This window comes from Pristis pectinata, chromosome 4 (assembly GCF_009764475.1).
Source record: "Pristis pectinata isolate sPriPec2 chromosome 4, sPriPec2.1.pri, whole genome shotgun sequence".
In the NCBI taxonomy this organism is placed as follows: Eukaryota; Metazoa; Chordata; class Chondrichthyes; order Rhinopristiformes; family Pristidae; genus Pristis; species Pristis pectinata.
Window position 1 is genome coordinate 58579171 of NC_067408.1, and position 17592 is coordinate 58596762.

The following is a 17592-nucleotide window of genomic DNA, read 5'->3' on the forward strand; positions in this document are numbered from 1 at the left end:
CGTTCTACCAGTCAATTCTCCAGGAGAAGACTGCTTTCAGTTATCTAGAAACAAAGCTGCGTCTCTCTCAGTCTCCACCCAACCTTGCATCCTGGCTCTGAGAGCAGTGTAGTAATGGGAGCAGGGATAGCCTCAGAGAGCGATAGGAGCAGACAATATGGGAAAGCATTTAACTGGGGGAGGGGGAATTATGATGCTATTAGGCAGGAACCTTGGAGTGTAAATTGGCAACAGATGTTCTTGGGGAAGTGCACAGCAGAAATGTGGAGGTTGAGGAATACTTGCATGGGGCTCTGGATAGATTTGTCCCATTGAGGCAGGGTAAGGATGGCAGAGTGAAGGAACCGTAGAATATCTTGTCAAGAGGAAGAAGGAAGCTTACCTGAGGTTTAGAAAGCATGGATCAGCCAGGGCTCTAGAGAGTTACAAGGTAGCCAGGAGGGAGCTAAAGAATGGACTTAGGAGAGCTAGAAGGGGGCATGAAAAGTCCTTGGCAAGTAGGATCAAGGAAAATCCCAAGTCATTCTACACATATGTGAAGAATATGTGGATGACTAGAGTGAGGGTAGGACTGATCAGGAATAAAAAAAGAGGCATGTGCCTGGAGTCGGAAGAGTTAGGGTAGGTCCTTAATGATTACTTTGCTTCAGTATTCACCAGAGACAGAGAGACCTTGACGTTTGTGAGGATGGTGTACGACAGGCTAATAAGCTAGGGCATGTCGACATGAGGAAAGAGGATGTGCTGGAACTTTTGAGAAACATTAGGATGGATACGTCACCGGGACCGGATGGGATATATCCAAGGTTATTACAGGAAGCAAGGGAAGAGATTGCTGCACCTTTGGCGACAATCTTTGTGTCCTCACTGGAGTAGTGTCAGATGATTGGAGGGTGGCAAATGTTGTTCCTTTGTTTAAGAAAGGGAGTAGGGATAACCCTGGGAATTACATACCAGTGAGTCTTACTTCAGTGGTGGGCAAATTACTGGAGAAGATTCTTAGAGACAGGATTTATGGGCATTGAGAGAAGCATAGGCTGATTAGGGACAGTCAGCATGGCTTTGTGAGGGACAGGTCGTGCCTCACGAGCCTGATTGAATTCTTTGAGGATATGACAAAGCACATTGATGAAGGTAGTGCTGTAGATGTGGTGTACATGGATTTTAGTAAGGCATTTGATAAGGTTCCTCATGGAAGGCTTATTCAGAAAGTCAGGAGTCACAGGATCCAGGGAGACTTGGCTGTGTGGATTCAGAATTGTCTCACCCATAGAAGACAGAGGTAGTGGTAGGTGGAGCGTATTCTGCCTGGAGGTCAATAACCAGTGGTGGTCTGCAGGAATCTGTTGTGGGACCCCTGCTCTTTGTGATTTTTATAATTGACTTGGATGAGGATGTGGAAGGGTGGGTTAATAAGTTTGCTGATGATACAAAGGTTGGTGGTGTTGTGGATAGTGTAGAAGGTTACTATAGATTACAACAGGATATTGATAGAATGCAGAGCTGGGCTGAGAAGTGGCAGATGGAGTTCAACCTGGATAAGTGTGAAGTGATACACTTCAGGAGATCGAATTTGAAGGCAGAATACAAGGTTAGTGGCAGGACTCTTAGATGTGTGGAGGAACAGAGGGATCTTGGGGTCCACGTCCAAAGATCCCTCCAGGTTTCCGCACAGGTCGATTAAGAAGGCGTACGGAGTGTTAGCTTTCATTAATCGGGGTACTGAGTTCAAGAGCCATGAGGTGATGCTGCATCTCTGTAGAACTCTGGTTAGACTACACTTGGAGTATTGCATTCAGTTTTGGTCGCCTCATTATAGGAAAAATGTGGAAGCTTTAGAGGGGGTGCAGAGGAGATTTACCAGGATGTTGCCTGGATTGGAGAGCATGTCTCATGAGGATAGGCTGAGTGAGCTAGGGCTTTTCTCTTTGGAGAGGAGGAGGATGAGAGGTGACATGATAGAGGTGTACAAGATGATAAGAGGCATAGATTGAGTGGATAGTCAGAGAGTTTTTCCCAGGGCGACAATGGCTAATACGAGGGGACATAATTTTAAGGTGATTGGAGGAAGGTATAAGGGGTAAGTTTTTTTACACAGAGAGTGGTGGGTGCGTGGAACGCACTGCTTGCAAAGGTTGTGGGGGTAGATACATTAGGGACATTTAAGAGACTCTTAGACACATGAATTATAGAGAAATGGGGAGCTATGTCAGAGGGAAGGGTTAGATAGATATTAGAGCAGGATAAAATGTCGGCACAACATTGTGGGCCGAAGGGCCTGTAATGTGCTGTAGTGTTCTACGTTGTATGTCCAGCTGCAAGCATACAGGGCTTGCATACAGGTCTCTCACCTTGCTGTAAAGAGAGTTCAGCGAAGGTTCTCCACACTAACATAAGAAGACAAATTGAGACAAAGGGGCTTCTGGGATTGGAATTTAGAAGAATGAGGGCACCACAATGAAATTTATAAAATCTGAAAGGGATTGGACAAAGTAGATGTTTCCCGATCGTTCGAAATCCTGAACCAGGGTGACAGCCAAAGGATATAAGCTAGCCACTTAAGACTGAGGTAAGAAGTTTCTTCACTCAAATAGCGGATTTTCCAGCACAGAATTATTAAATATATTCAAGAAAGAGCTGGATAGAATCAGAATCAGGTTTATTATCACTGACAAATGTCATGAAATGTGTTGTTTTGCAGCATTACAGTGCAAGAGATAAAGACATAAAAATTACTGTAAGTTACAAAAATAAACAAATTGAGCAAAAGAGGAATAACGAGGTAGTGTTCATGGACCATTCAGAAATCTGATGGCAGAGGAGAAGAAGCTGTTCCTGAAGCATTGAGTGTGGGTCTTCAGGCTCCTGCACCTCCTCCCCAATGGTAGTAACGAGAAGAGGGCAAGTTCTGGATGGTTGCCACCTTCTTGAGGCACCACCTCTCGAAGATGTCCTCAATGGCAAGGAGGGTTGTGCCCGTGGTGGAGATGGCTGAGTCTATAACCCTCTGCAGCCTTTTGCGATCCTGCACATTGGAGCCTCCATACCAAGCGGTGATGCAACCAGTCAGAATGCTCTCCACCGTATATCTGTAGAGATTTGCAAGAGTCTTTGGTGACATACCAGATGTCTTCAAATTCCTAATGAGGTAGAGCCACTGGCGTGGCTGCATCAATGTGTTGGGCCCAAGATAGATCCTCTGAGATGTTGATACCCAGGAACTTGAAGCTGCTCACCCTTTCCACCACTGACCCCTCAATGAAGACTGGTGTGTGTTCTCCCAAATTCCCCTTCCTGAAATCCACAATCAATTTCTTGGTCTTGCTGACGTTGAGTGCAAAGTTGTTGTTGCAACACCACTCAACCAGCTGATCTATCTCACTCCTCATCACCATCTGAGATTCTGCCAACAACAGTGGTGTCATCGGCAAATTTATAAATGGTGTTTGAGCTGTGCCCAGCCACAGAGTCATGAGTGTAGAGAGAGTAGAGCAGTGGGCTAAGCACGCATCTTTGAGGTGTGTTGATGTTGATTATCAGCGAGGAGGAGATGTTACTACCGATTAACACTGACAATGGTCTCCCAATAAGAAAGTCAAGGATCCACTTGCAGAGGGAGGCACAGAGGCCCAGGTTTTTAAGCTTGTTGATTAGTGCTGAGGGGATATGGTGTTGAAGCAGAGTGGAGAGCCAGTGAGATTGCATCCACTGTAGACCTGTTGTGGCAGAGTGGAGAGCCAGTGAGATTGCATCCACTGTAGACCTGTTGTGGCAGTAGGCAAATTGCAGCGAGACCAGGTCCTTGCTCAGGCAGGAGTTAATTTTAACCATGACCAACCTCTCAAAGCACTTCATCACAGTAGATGTGAGTGGTACTGGGCGAGTCTTTGAGGCAGCTCACCCTGCTCTTTTTGGGCACCGGTATATTGCTGCTCTTTTGAAGCAGGTGGGAACCTCCGACTGCAGCAGTGAGATGTTGAAGATGTCCTTGAATGCTCCAGCCAGTCGGTCGGCACAGATTTGCAGTACGCTGCCAGGTACACCTTCAGGGCATGATGCCTTGTGAGGGTTCACCCTCTTGAAGGATCTTCTGATGCCGGCCTCCGAGACAGAGCGTGCAGAAAAGGTGTTGAGTTCAATGGGGAGTGAAGCATCACTTCCATTTACGCTGTTAGGCCTCACAGGAAATAATGGCACGCAAACCCTGCCACAGTTGTCGTGTGTCTGATTGTGACTAACTTCACACGGAATTGCCTTTTTGCTCTCAGGATGGCCTTCCATGGGTTGTACCTGGACTTCTCGTAAGGTTCTGGATAGCCAGTCTTGAACGCCACAGATCTAGCCCTCAGCAGACGGTTCATCCAGGGCTTCTGGTTTGGGAAAACTTGATGTGTTCTCAACAGCCCACACTCATCCATGCAGGTTTTGATGAAGTCAGTGACAGCCATCACATATTCATTCTGATCTGAAGATGAATCCCTGAATATGGCAGTCCTGTAAACGCTCCTCTGCCTCCCTTGATCATACCTTTGCTGCCCTCACCACTGGTGCTGTGGTGTTCAGTCTCTGCCTATATGGCAGGAGTAGAAGTCCAGCCAGGTGATCAGACTTGCCAAAGTGCGGGCACATGATGGAGGTGTAACAATGATCAAGTGTGTTGCCTCTTCTGGTTCCACAGGTAATATGTTGGTGGTAGTTTGTCAGAGACTTCTTCAAGCTGGCCTGGTTGAAGTTCTCACGATGATCGGGAAGGCATCAGGGTGTGCTGTCTCGTGACTGTTGATCATGGTGCTCAGCTCCTCCAATGCCAGCTTAACGTTTGCCAGGGGTGGAATGTACACCGCTACCAGGATGACAGTGGAGAACTCCCTTGGCAGATGAAATGGATGACACGACCGCCAGATGTTCCAGGTTGGGGGAGCAGGACTGAGACACAACCACCACATCTGTGCACTATGATGAGTTAATCATGAAGCAAGTGCTGCTGCCTCTGCCTTTACCTGATGTTGCCGTCCAGTCCACGTGGTGGATGGTGAAGCCCTCAGGCTGGAGAGCTGTGACTGGAGAGCTGTGACTGGAGTGCTGGGCGCGAGCCATGTCTCTGAAGCAGAGTACACAGAAGTCCCTGATATCCCTCTGGTACTGCAGTCTTAGTCTGAGGTCTTCAATTTTATTTTCTGGAGTCTGTACATTAGCCAGGAGGCTCGAAGGAAGGGGGGTCTTAGGACCCTGCGTTTCAGTTTTACCTGCAGCACCTTTTCTCAAACAATAGAGATATTCCCTGAGCTTCCAGCTGCTGCACTCACTCCCTGGGTGGTCTAGCGTTCAGAGTCTGTCAGTTCCTACCATGGCCAGTTGTTGCTTGCTGTAGTCTCTGTAACTGCAGATTTCAGCTGTAATAGTTGTAAAGGGGAGTATTTTATAACAAAAAGTCACCTCTCTCTCATGCCATCTTTATGATATTATTGTAATGGTTAAACTAATTTTAATAGAAAAGAGTGGAAGAGGTCATTGAATTTGGATGATCAGCTATGTTCATATCAAATAGTGGAGCAGGCTCAAAATGCCAGTGGCCTACTGGCTTCTGTGTTTTCTGTGCTGTCAACAGAAGTGCTGTCACTCAGTATCATCTCTGATTTGGTTATTGTGTATGTATCTCAGTGGTTAGGCCAGTGCCACAAAGTTCTCTGCAGCAACTTGCCAGGACTTCCACTGAAATCCACAACCTCAATAACCCAGAAGCAAAGGTGGCAGCTGCAGGTTACTTTGCCATGTTTCATGCCATCTTGATGTGGATAAGTGCTGTCCTGCTTTCATTACCCAGAGAAGAATCCTGGAACACATTCCCCATCAGTGCTGTGGGAGCACCTTCACCACAATGATTGCAACGGGTCAAGATGCTGGTTCACCACCTCTTCCAGGGCAACAAGGGATGGGCATTAGATTAGTGAATTAAAACGCAACTGGATTCAGCTGACTGTGGGACTGGGTTCGGGCAGCATCCTGAACCACCTACCCCTTTCACACCATCAACCTTGCTTCAGCAACTCCTGATAATCTTTCTTAATAATTTATGTAATTTTTTTTGCTGAGGGGTGATTGAACTAAAGGATTACCTCGTTCCTTTCTCCACTGATTCCACGTGACTTTAGCACTAGTAACATTTTTCATTTCACTTTTTATTAAGTTTGTGATCTCAGACTTGAAAATAACACATCTTCCATGGCCCATTGTATGTGGGTCACAGAGTACCAGTCTCACATGAATGTGTGGTGTGGCTCTCTGAATGTTGAAGTAGTTCTGGGAGTGCTTAATGGTACATTGTGAGGGGCAATGAGTGTGCTGTCCTTCACTAAGATGTGTGGAACAGGGCAGTGTAGAAGGAAGGACATCTGGAAAGTCACGAGGTGTTATTGGGTCAGTGTACAGCGAGCACCTCTTGTGTTGTTTCTGTTGGTACAGTGTGACTCAGTGTATTGTCTCAGGTAAGTGCTGAAGACTGTGATAAGTGACAAAAATGTTTATTTTTCACTCTGCAGAAACACAGCAAAACTTACCTGAAGAGATGCATCCAAAATGTGAAGCTCCTCAGGGATCTGACAGTGACTCTGCCCAGGTGAGTCAGGTGAGAGGGCTTGGCACGTCAAAAGTATTTTGCTGCCCTTTCAGTTGTGCTTCTCCAGTTCCAGCCCTGTCCTCATTGAAATCACATCATACAGGAAGTCCCCAGTGGAAGTTGAGCACCAACAAATCATAGTCATAGAGTTACATAGCATGGAAACAGGCTGTTCGCCTGACTTGTCCATGCTGACCAAGTTGCTTACCTGAGATAGTTCCATTTGCCTGTGTTTGGCCCATATCCCTCTTAACATTTCCTATCCATGTACCTGTCCATTTGTCTTTTAAACATTGTAATTGTACCTGCCTACACCACTTCCTCTCGCAGCTTGTTCTATATGCCCACCACCCTCTATATTGAAAACTTTATCCTCCAGTGCCCTTTAAATCTTTCCTTTAGACTCCCCTACCCAGGGAAAAAGACATTCTATCTATGCCCCTCATGATTTTATATACCTCTATAAAGTCACTCACCTCCTCCACTCCAGAGAAAGAGAAAGTCTATCCAGTCTCTTCTTGTAACTCAAGCCCTCCAGTTCTGGTAACGTCCTCATGAATCTTTTCTGCACCCTTTCTAGCTTAATGACATCCTTCCCATAGCGATGTGACCAGAATTGCACACAATACTGTGTGGTCTCATTAACATCTTGCACTTTTGTAACAACTCTTGACCTGACCGATGAAGGCAAGCATGCCAAACACTGCCTGCTTTGCCACCCTGTCTACCTGTGTTACCACTTGCAGAGAACTACATACTTGTACCCCTAGGTCTGTCGTTCTACAACACTCTCCTGGGCACTGTTATTTACTGTGTAAGTCCTGGCCTTGTTTAACTTACCAAAGTGTAAAACTTCACACTTGTCCAAGTTAAATTCGATCTGCCGTTCCTTGGGCCATTTTCCCAGTTGATCTAGATCCTGTTGTAACCTTAGATAATCTTTTTCACCAATTTTGGTGCCACCCACAAACTTTCTAACCATGCCAACTACATCCAAGTCGCTAATGTACATGACAAACAATAGGGGACCCAGCACCTTCAGCACACCACTGGTCACAGGCCTCTAATCTGGAAAACAACCCTCCACTATCACCCTCTGACTCCTTCCACCAAGACAATTTTGTATCCAATTGGTGAGCTAACTCGTGTTCTAACCTTCTAGGACCTTGTCAAAGGCATTGCTAAAGTCCATGCAGACAACATCTACCGCCCTACCCACATCAATCCTCTCAGTCACCTCTTCAAAAAAACTCAATCAAATTCATGAGACATGATCTCCCATACACAAAAGCCATGTTGACTTTCCCTAGTCAATCCTTGTCTTTCCATGTGCATAAATCCTGTCTCTCAGAATTCCCTCCAGTAACTTTCCCACCACTGACGGGTTGCACTTGAACCAGCGAGGGACCAATATCCTTTCAGGGAAACTTGCTAATACTGCATGGGAGGGTTTAAACTAGATTGGGGGTGGTGGGACTCTGAGCAGGAGCAAGTCATGGGATCAAGCAGGAGCCAGTTTAGTTCTCAGGATAACCAGGGGCACAGTAAAGGGACGGAAAAGAATACTAAGTTAAACTGCACTCATTTCAATGCACCAGGCTTAACAGGGAAGGCGAATGTACTCAGAGCGAGGATTGGCTCTGAGGACTGGGATGTTACAGCCATAACAGAAACATAGCTGAGAGAAGGTCGGGACTGGCAGCTCAATGTTCCAGGATACAGATGCTACAGGTGTGACAGAGGTACACGTAAGCAATAAAGGGGTGTTGCCTTTTGATAAGGGAGGATGTAACAGTAGTACTTAGAGATGACGTTCTTCGGGGAACATCCAGTGAGGCCATATGGGTAGCACTTAGAAAGAAGAAGGGGAGGGTCACTCTAGTGGGACTGTATTATGGACCCCCCAGTAGTGAGTGGGAACTTGAGGAGCAGCTGTGTAGAGAAAATGCACATAGTTGTAATAATAGGGTTGTATTAGTGGGAGATCTTAATTTCCCCAGTATTAACTGGACTACCCAGAGTGTTAAGGGCCTGGACTGGGTAGAATTTGTGAAATATGCCCAGGAAAGTTACCTGAAGCAATATATAGACGACCCCACTCAGGAGGGTGCAATACTGGACCACCTCTTAGGGAACAAGGTAGGGCAAGTGAAGGAAGTAGCAGTCAGGGAGCACTTAGGCTCTAGTGACCGTAATTCTATTAGTTTTAAGGTAGTGATGGAAAAGGATAGGACAGGTCCACAGGTTAGGGTCCTAAACTGGAGCAGGGCTAATCTTGGGGGAATTAGGCAGAGGTCGATTGGATGAGCCTATTTGAAGGGAAAGGAACGAATAGTAAGTAGGAGGCTTTTAAGAGTGTGATATCAAGAGTCCAGGAGCAACATATTCCTCTTATTGTGAAGGATAAACCTAGCAATTTTCAAGAAATCATGGCTGATGAAGGATATTGAGATTCTGGTCAAGAAAAAGAATGTATACATTTGGATTAGGAGGTTGATGACTACAAAAAGGTTTAGAATTCCCTGAAGAGGGAAATCAGGAGGGCAAACAGAGGGTATGAGATGGATCTGGCAGTTAAGGTTAAGCAAAGTCCCAAGAGGTTCCATAGATATGTTATGAGTAAAAGGGTGGCTTGGGAGAGAGTAGGTCCCCTCAGAGATCAGCAGGGCTTGAGCTGCAGGAAATGGGTGGGATTTTTAACAAATATTTCTCCTTGGTGTGTACTGAGGAGAAAATGATGGTTGCTCAAGAGATAAGGGAAACTAGTGGAGTTGTTTTGGAGGAAATTCATATTACCAGGGAGGAGGTATTTGCAGCCTTGCAGCAGATTAAGGTGGAAAAATCGCCAAGGCCTGACTAAGTGCATCCTCGGACTTTGTGGGAGACTAGAAAAGAAATTGCAGAGGCACCTGCAGAGATATTTGCTTCATTGTTAGCCACTGGTGAAGTTCCCAAAGACTGGAAAGTGGCAAATGTTGATCTGTTGTTTAAGAAAGGTAGCAAGGACAAGCCAGGGAACTACAAGCCGGTCAGCCTGACATCAGTCGTGGGGAAGTTACTGGAGGGAATTCTGAGGGACAGAATCTACCAACATTTGGCTGGACAGAGTGTGATTAGGAGGAGTCAGCATGGCTTTGTGCTTGGAAAGTCTTGCTTAAGGCACCTTATAGAGATTTTTGAAGAGGAAACCAAAATGGTAGATGAGGTTAAGGCAGTGTATGTTGTCTATGTGGACTTCAGGAAGGTCTTCAACAAAGTCCCGTGTGGTAGCTTGGTCTGGAAGGTTAGGTCCCATGGGATCTAAGGGGAGCTAGTTAGGTGGACTCAAACTCGGCTCGGAGGTAGGAAGCAGAGGGTGGTGGTTGAAGGTTGTTTCTCAGAATGGAGGCTGATGACTAGTGGTGTGCTGCAGGGGTTGTGTTGGGACCCTTGTTGTTCCTAATTTATACTGGTGTTGGTATTGGTTTATTATTGTCACTTGTACCAAGATACAGTGGAAAGTTTGTCTTGCATACCATTCGTACAGATCAATTCATTGCACAGTGCATTGAGGTAGTACAGGGTAAAAACAATAACAGAATGCAGAGTAAAGTGTCACAGCCACAGCGGAAGTGTGGTGTGGGTAGACAATAAGGTGCAAGGTCATAACAAGGTAGATTTTGAGGTCAAGAGACCATCTCATTTTATAAGGGAATCATTCAATAGTCTTATAACAGTGGGATAGAAGCTATCCTTGAGCCTGGTGGTATGTGCCCTCAGGTTCCTGTATCATCTTCCTGATGGGAGAGGGGAGAAGAGAGAATGACCCAGATGGGGGGGGTCTTTGATTATTCTGGCTGCTTCACCAGAGCAGTGAGAGTTATAGACAGAGTCCATGGAGGGGAGACTGGTTTCCGTGATGTGCTGAGCTGTGACCACAACTCTCTGCAGTTTCTTGCAGTCCTGGGCAGAGCAGTTGCCATACCAAGCCGTGATGCATCCAGGTAGGATGCTTTCTCTGGTGCATTGATAAAAGTTGGTGAGTGTCAAAGGGGACATGCCAAATTTCTTTAGCCTTCTGAGGAAGTAGAGGCGCTGGTGAGCTTTCTTGGCTGTGGCGTCTATGTGGTTGGACCAGGACAGGCTATTGGTTCACTTTAATTTGGATGGGAATGCACAAGGCTTGATCAGTAGCTTTGTGGATGAAATGAAATTAGAAGGTGTTGATAGTGAAGAAGGTTATCGGAGATTACAGGAGGATCTTGATCAGTTCAGGAAGTGGCCACGGAGTGGCAAATGGATTTCAATACAGATAAGTGTGAGGTGATGCATTTTGGAAAATCAAACCAGCGTAGGGCGTGCAACATAACAGAAGGACCTAGGAGTGCTTGTGCATAGTTAATTGAAAGCAGTGTTACAGGTAGACCAGGGTGGTGAAAAAGACGTTTAGCCCACTGGCCTTCATCAGTCAGGGCATTGAGTGTAGGAGTTGGGACATTATGTTGCAGTTGTATAAATCATTGGTGAGGCCACACTTGGAATACAGTGTACAGTTTTGGTCACCTTGTTTTTGGAAAGACGTGATTAAACTGGAAAGAGTGCAGAAAAGATCTACAAGGATGTTGTCAGGACTAGAAGGCCTGAGTTATAGGCAGAGGTCTTTATTCCTTGGAACATAGGAGAATGGGGGGTGACCTTACAGAAATGTTTAAAATTATGAGAGGCATAGATAAGGTGGACGGTAACAGTCTTTTTCCCAGGGTAGTGGAGTCCAAAACAAGGGGGCATAGATTTAGGATGAGAGGGGAAAGATTTGAAAGGGACCTGAGGCGCAACTTCTTCACACAGAGAGTGGTGAGTATATGGAACGAGCTGCCAGAGGAAGTGGTTGAGGGAGGTACAATTGCATCATTTAAGAAGCACTTGCATAGGTACATGGAGGGGCGGGGCTTGGAGGGATATGGGTTGAATGCAGGAAATTGGGACCAGTTGGGTGGGCACCGTGGTCAGTGTGGACTCATTGGGCCGAAGAGCCTGTATCCATGCTGTATTGCTCTGTGACTCTCTATGACTCTCTTACTAGGAACAAAGGGATGAAGTGGAGGGTGTTAGAATGGGTAGTCTGTGAATCCCAGTGTTGTCCTGTTATAGGCAAACAGTCACCTGCTGTGCCTGACCCAAGAGAGCTGCAACCACACTCAATGGGGAAATGTCTCACAGTTCATTAGCCAGGCTCTTTCTCTATCTCTTCTCACTATTGCTCTTCTCCATGATCCTGTCTTTCCCTGCCCCAACCACAACAGGAGCCTGAGGACGTGGTGTTGATAGAAGATGAAGCTGAGGAGTTTCAACCCACACCATCAAAGAAATCATATGTGGAGTGTCCGATTTGTGGTCAGAAATTCCCATCAGAGAAGATCGAAATGCACGCGGCTGACTGTAACGGTACCTGCGATGGTGGGAGTCAGCTGCAAGGTACACATCTCCCAATATTTGTGGAAGCCGAAGGGAACAGAAACTGCGGAGAAGGTTCACAAAATCAGAGGAACACAAATCCTCAACTAGGACATCAGTGTGCGCAATTAAAAACTGTGCAGTCTGGTGTCTTTGGCCGTAGACGGTCCCAGTGTTTCTGTGGGTGTAGGCAGTTCCGATGTGTCTGTGGGTGTAGACAATCCCAGTGCCCAGCAGTGAGTGCAGAAGCAATCACAGCCCTGCTCAGCCAGAAGTGCTGAGTAGATGATCCCTCTCAGCTTCCTAACATCCCCACCACCACAGAACTGGTCTTTATTTGATTCAGCCCACATAATAATGGTTAAAAGACAGGATACAGCAAGAGATACTGGACCATATCAGGACATTTCCAGGGTCAATGAATTGCAGGTTTGGAGTGAAAACAGAAATGGCTATAAATATTCAGCAGGTAAGGCAGCGTCTGTCGACACAGGAGAATACAAGCTCCAGGCCTTACATAAACAGATCCAACATTGAACGTATTCTTCAGTTCCATTCAGTTCAATCAAATCCAAAAGATTCTACAGGTATATTAAAGGGTGACTAGGGAGAGAATAGGTCTCCTTTAAGATCAGTAAACCCAGCCATGTGTGAAGCCACAGGTGATGGGCGAGATTTTTAATCAATATTTCTCAACAGTTTTTACTGTGGAGAAAATGATGGATGTGAAAGAAATGAGGGAAATGAGTGATGATGTCTTGGTCCACATACGAATTGCCATGGAGGAGGCATTGGGGCTTCAAAGCACATTAAGATACGAGACTGCAGATGCTGGAATCTGAAGCAACAAACAATCTGCTGGAGGAACTCAGCAGGTCGAGCAGCATCTATGGGAGGAAAAGAACTGTCCATGATTCAGCGTCTTGATGCAGGGTTTCAACCCGAAATGTTGAAAATTCCTTTCCTCCCACAGATGCTGCTACACCCGCTGAGTTCCTCTAGCAGATTGATTGTTGCTTAAAGCGTATTAGGGCCTGACCGAGATCATCCTTCAATCTTGTGGGAACCTAGGGAAGAAATTAAATCCGTTAAAAACCGGAGACATGAGAGATTCTGCAGATGCTGGAATCTGGAGCAATACACGCATAATGCTGGAGGAACTCAGCAGGTCAGGCAGGATCTATGGAGAGAAATAAACAGTTGACATTTCGGGTCAAAACTCTTCATCAGGACTGGAAAGGAAGAGGGCAGAAGCCAGAATAAGAAGATCTGGGGAGAGGGAGAAGTACGTGCAGGCAGGTGATAGATGAGTTCAGGTGATAAGCGAGTCCAGGTGAGAGGGGGAAGGTAGGAGGGTGTGGGAGGGGGGAGAATTAAGATGCTGAGAGGTGATAGAAGAGGCAAAGGGCTGAAGAAGAAGGAATCCGATAAGAGAGAACAGTGGGCCATGGAATAAAGGGGAGGTGGGGAATAGATGGGCAGGTCATGAGGGCAGGGGAAGGGATGTGCAGGGGCATGAGGGTGGGGGAAGGGGCAAGAGAAAGGGGAAGGGGGCTATAGGAATGAGGGAAGACAAAGGAGAAAAAAAGGGAGGGAGAAGAGGGGAGGGGTTACTGGAAGTTAGAGAAATCGATGTTGAGGCCATCAGGTTGGAGACTACCAAGGTGAAATATGAGGTGGTGTTCCTTCAACCTACTGGTTCTGTGGTGGTGGGGATGTTGAGGAAGCTGAGAGGGATCATCTACTCAGCACTTCTGGCTGAGCAGGGTTATAATTGCTTCTGCACTCATGTGCTGGGCACTGCCATCATTATGGATGGGGATGCCCTCAGGCCCATCTCCTCTATAATTGTCTACCAACATTCATGACCAGATGCAGCAAGACCTTGTAATCTAGATCTGATGCAGTGGCTGCGAAATTGCTTGGCTCTTTCTATTTGACACATTGCTTGGTGTCTGTTTGACACATGGAGGCCTTGTTCCAACTTCACCACGTTGGCATCTCAGTAGATAAATAAAAGAGGGCAGAAAATTCTGAACATAGTAGGAGAAGGGCAATTGGCCCCTTGTGCCTGAAGTGCATTCAGTGTAAACACTCCCCTCTTTACCTCAGCTCTACTTTCCCACATTAACCCCATGTCTCTTTACCTGAAACTCTACAGTCCACCCAAATATAACGAGACTCCACAGTCTTCTTGTAGAGATGATCCCAGAGATTGACTACTGGGTGTAGACATTCCAACATCATTCAGCAGTCCCACAGGAATATTGTATGGTCTAAAGGGATCACTAATATCCTAAGAATCGGGCTGGTGAAACTTCATTGCAATCCCTACCCATCACTGGATAAGAAGACCAGACCTGTGCAGGTGCCATCTCACCAGGGCCCTGTGTCATTTGCAGCTGCTGGGAGTAATAGCTGGAACAGTGGACAGGAGGTAGAAATTTGGACAGGCCATCAATTAAAAGGATGCTTCTAATGAAAGTCAAGAAGAACTTGAAGTTTCATGATGATTGGGCAAATCCAGTTAGCAAAGGAGGTTTTGAGAATGAGATCATGGAATGCATTCGAGATGGATTCCCAGAGCAACACACTGTGGACCTGATATCATTGCAAATTATTTTTTGATAGCTCCATTAATAATTTTGCTGTCGTGAACCAGTGAACCTTCCATTACTTAGCCTGACATAACAATGCTTCCCATTTCCCACAGTACAGACACGCAGCCACACACGGAGAGTGGTGAAACAAAACGGCACAGAAGGATCCAAACCTTGCACACTGACACTGTAAGTATTGGGGTTCATAACAAACTGTGGGAGGCGCTGCTGTATCCATGTGTGTCCACTTGAGAATGGGAGCTTGTACTCACTATGCATGCATCAGAGCCCCTGTACAGGTGTGTGTATGTGTGTCAGAGCCCCAGTGCAGATGTGTGTGTGTGTGTGTGTGTGTGTGTGTGTGTGTTGGAGCCTCCATACAGGTGTGTGTCTGTGTGTGTGTAAGAACCCCTGTACAGGTGTGTGTATGTGTGTGTGTCAGAGCCCCAGTGCAGGTGTGTGTGTGTCAGCCCCAGTACAGTTGTGACTGTACGTGTGTCTCAGAGCCCCAGTACAGGGGTGTGTGTGTCAGAGTCCCTGGACAGGTGTCTGTGTGTGTATCAGAGCCCCAGTACAGGTATGTCTGTGTGTGTATCAGATCCACAATACAGGTATGTCTGTATGTGTGTCAGAACCCTAGCAGAGGTGAGCCTGTGTCTGTCAAAGCTCCAGTACATCTGCATCTGTCTGTGTGTGTGTCAGAGCCCCAGTACAGGTATATCTTTTTGTGTGTCAGAGCTCCAGTGCAGGTAGGTGTGTGTGTGTGTGTCAGAGCCCCAGTATAGGTGTGTCTGTGTGTGTCAGAGCCCCAGTGCAGGTGTGTATGTGTGTGTCATAGCCCCAGTACAGGTGTATGTGTGTGTCATAGCCCCAGTTCAGGTGTGTACAGAATTGATCTCAATGCCTTGACTAATAAAGGCGTATGATGTGGGCGAGGTCCTAAATAAGTACTTTACGTCAGCATTCACCAAGGAGAACGACATGGACGATAGTGAGATCAGTGTGGAGCATGCTAGTGTGCCAGGGCATTTTGAGATAGATAAGGTGGTGGTGTTGGGTCTTTTGAAGAACATTAAGGTGGATGTGATATACCCCAGGTTATTGAGAGAGGCAAGGGAAGAGATTGCTGGGGCCTTGACCAAGATCTTCCTGTCCTCTCTAGCCACAGGCAAGATCCTGGAGGACTGGTGAGTAGCTAATGTTGTTCCATTGTTCGAGAAGGGAAATAGGGATAATCCTGGAAATTATCGACCAGTGAGTCTCTCATCAGTGGTAGGGAAGCCACTGGAGAGGATTCTAAGGGATAGGCTTTATGAGCATTTGGAAAGCCATGGCCTAATTAGGGACAGTCAGCATGGCTTTGTGCAGGGCAAGTCGTGTCTTACTAACTTGATTGAGTTTTTGGAGGAGGTGATGACGGTGATCGATGATTTTGTCTGCATGGATTTTAGTAAGGCATTCGACAAGATCCCTCATGGTAGGTTCATGTAGAAGATTTAAGATACATGGGATCCATGGTGACTTGGTCACTTGGATTCAAATTTGGCTTGCCCATAGAAGACAGAGGATAGTGGTTGATGGGACATATTCTGGCTTGAGGTCCGTGACCAGTGGTGTTCCGCAAAGATCCGTACTGGGACCTCTGCTGTTTGCTATATATGTAAATAACTTGGATGAAAATGTGGATGGATGGGTTAGTAAGTTTGCAGATGACAGAAAGATGAGTGGCATTGTGGATCATGTTGAAGATTGCCGAAGGATACAAGAAGATGTAGATCTGTTGCAGCTCTGGAGGGAGAAATGGCACATGGAGTTCAATCCAGGGAAGGTGAGGTAAAGAAGATGTATGGCATACTTGCCTTTATTAGTCAAGCCATTGAGAGGTGTGAGAGTATGTGTGTCTGAGGGAGTGTGCATCTCTGAGGGAGTGTGTGAGAGTACGTGTCTCTGAGGGAGTGTGTGTCTCTGAGGGAGTGTGTGAGAGTGTATGTGTCTGAGGGAGTGTGTGTCTCTAAAGGAGTGTGTGTGAGGAAGTGTGAGAGAGTGTGTCTGTGTGCGTGAGAGTGTGTCAGATTGTGAGTGTGTGATTTTGTACGTGAGAGTGTGTGAGATTGTGAGAGTATGAGATTGTGTATATCAGAGAGTGTGTCTGTGAGAGTGTGAGAGTATGTCTGTGAGTGTCTGAGAGTGAGAGTGTCTCTGAAAGTGTGTATGTCTGTGAGAGAGTGTGCATGAGAGCATGTGATTGTGTCTCTGAGTATGTGTGTGATTGATTGTGTGTGTGATTGTGTGTGAGAGAATGAGATTGTATGTGTGTGAGAGAATGAGATTGTATGTGTGTGAGAATGTGAGGTTGTGTATGTGCGAGACAGTGTGTGGGGTTGACAGGTTGCTCGGGGCTGAGGGAGCTCTAATGATCTCTGCCTGATGGGTGTGTCGGTGTGGGTGGGACTCAGTTTCTACTCAGCTCTTCTGACTTTTATACATGCTCCATCCACTTTCCCAGATGAGAACTAGCCGAGCGGAAGGAGTGGTTGGTTTCCCCACCTCAGGACTGCTCTGATCCAGACACTGCACGTCTGGCACCCTCTCATGATGAACAGCATGTGCCAGAGCCTGATGTAAATAATCACATTAAAAGCAATTATTTCATTGCCTTCTCCATTTCTTTGTCAGAATTGGAGAGGATGAATGTGTTGTCCATTAATAGGCTTCATTCCTGGTCCGTGTGTGTGTGTGTGTGTGCGCGCGCGCGCGTGCGGTGGTGGTGGGGGGGGGGGGCGGTGGTGGAAGCAGGGGTGTTCCTCAGTTAACTCCATGCACTTCCTTCGTGCCCTCCCAGCACCACTTTGGCGCTCCCTCATTATGCTCCATGCACCAGATCTCTACTTCAATGCTCTCCCTGCACCAGGGATTTGGGCCAAACGCAGGTAATAGGACTAA

The 17592-nt window shown here is 46.6% G+C and overlaps 1 protein-coding gene across 1 annotated transcript in view; it reads left to right on the forward strand.

The window, feature by feature from the left end:
* Positions 1–17306, forward strand: part of uimc1 (ubiquitin interaction motif containing 1) — a 35471-nt gene extending 18165 nt beyond the window's left edge. The window contains exons 4-7 of the mRNA XM_052013273.1: positions 6540–6616; positions 11899–12070; positions 14763–14838; positions 17156–17306. Coding sequence (XP_051869233.1) covers positions 6540–6616; positions 11899–12070; positions 14763–14838; positions 17156–17159 — 329 coding nt within the window. The 3' untranslated portion in view covers positions 17160–17306. The remainder of the gene's footprint in view (positions 1–6539; positions 6617–11898; positions 12071–14762; positions 14839–17155) is intronic.
* The last annotated feature ends 286 nt before the right edge of the window (positions 17307–17592 follow it).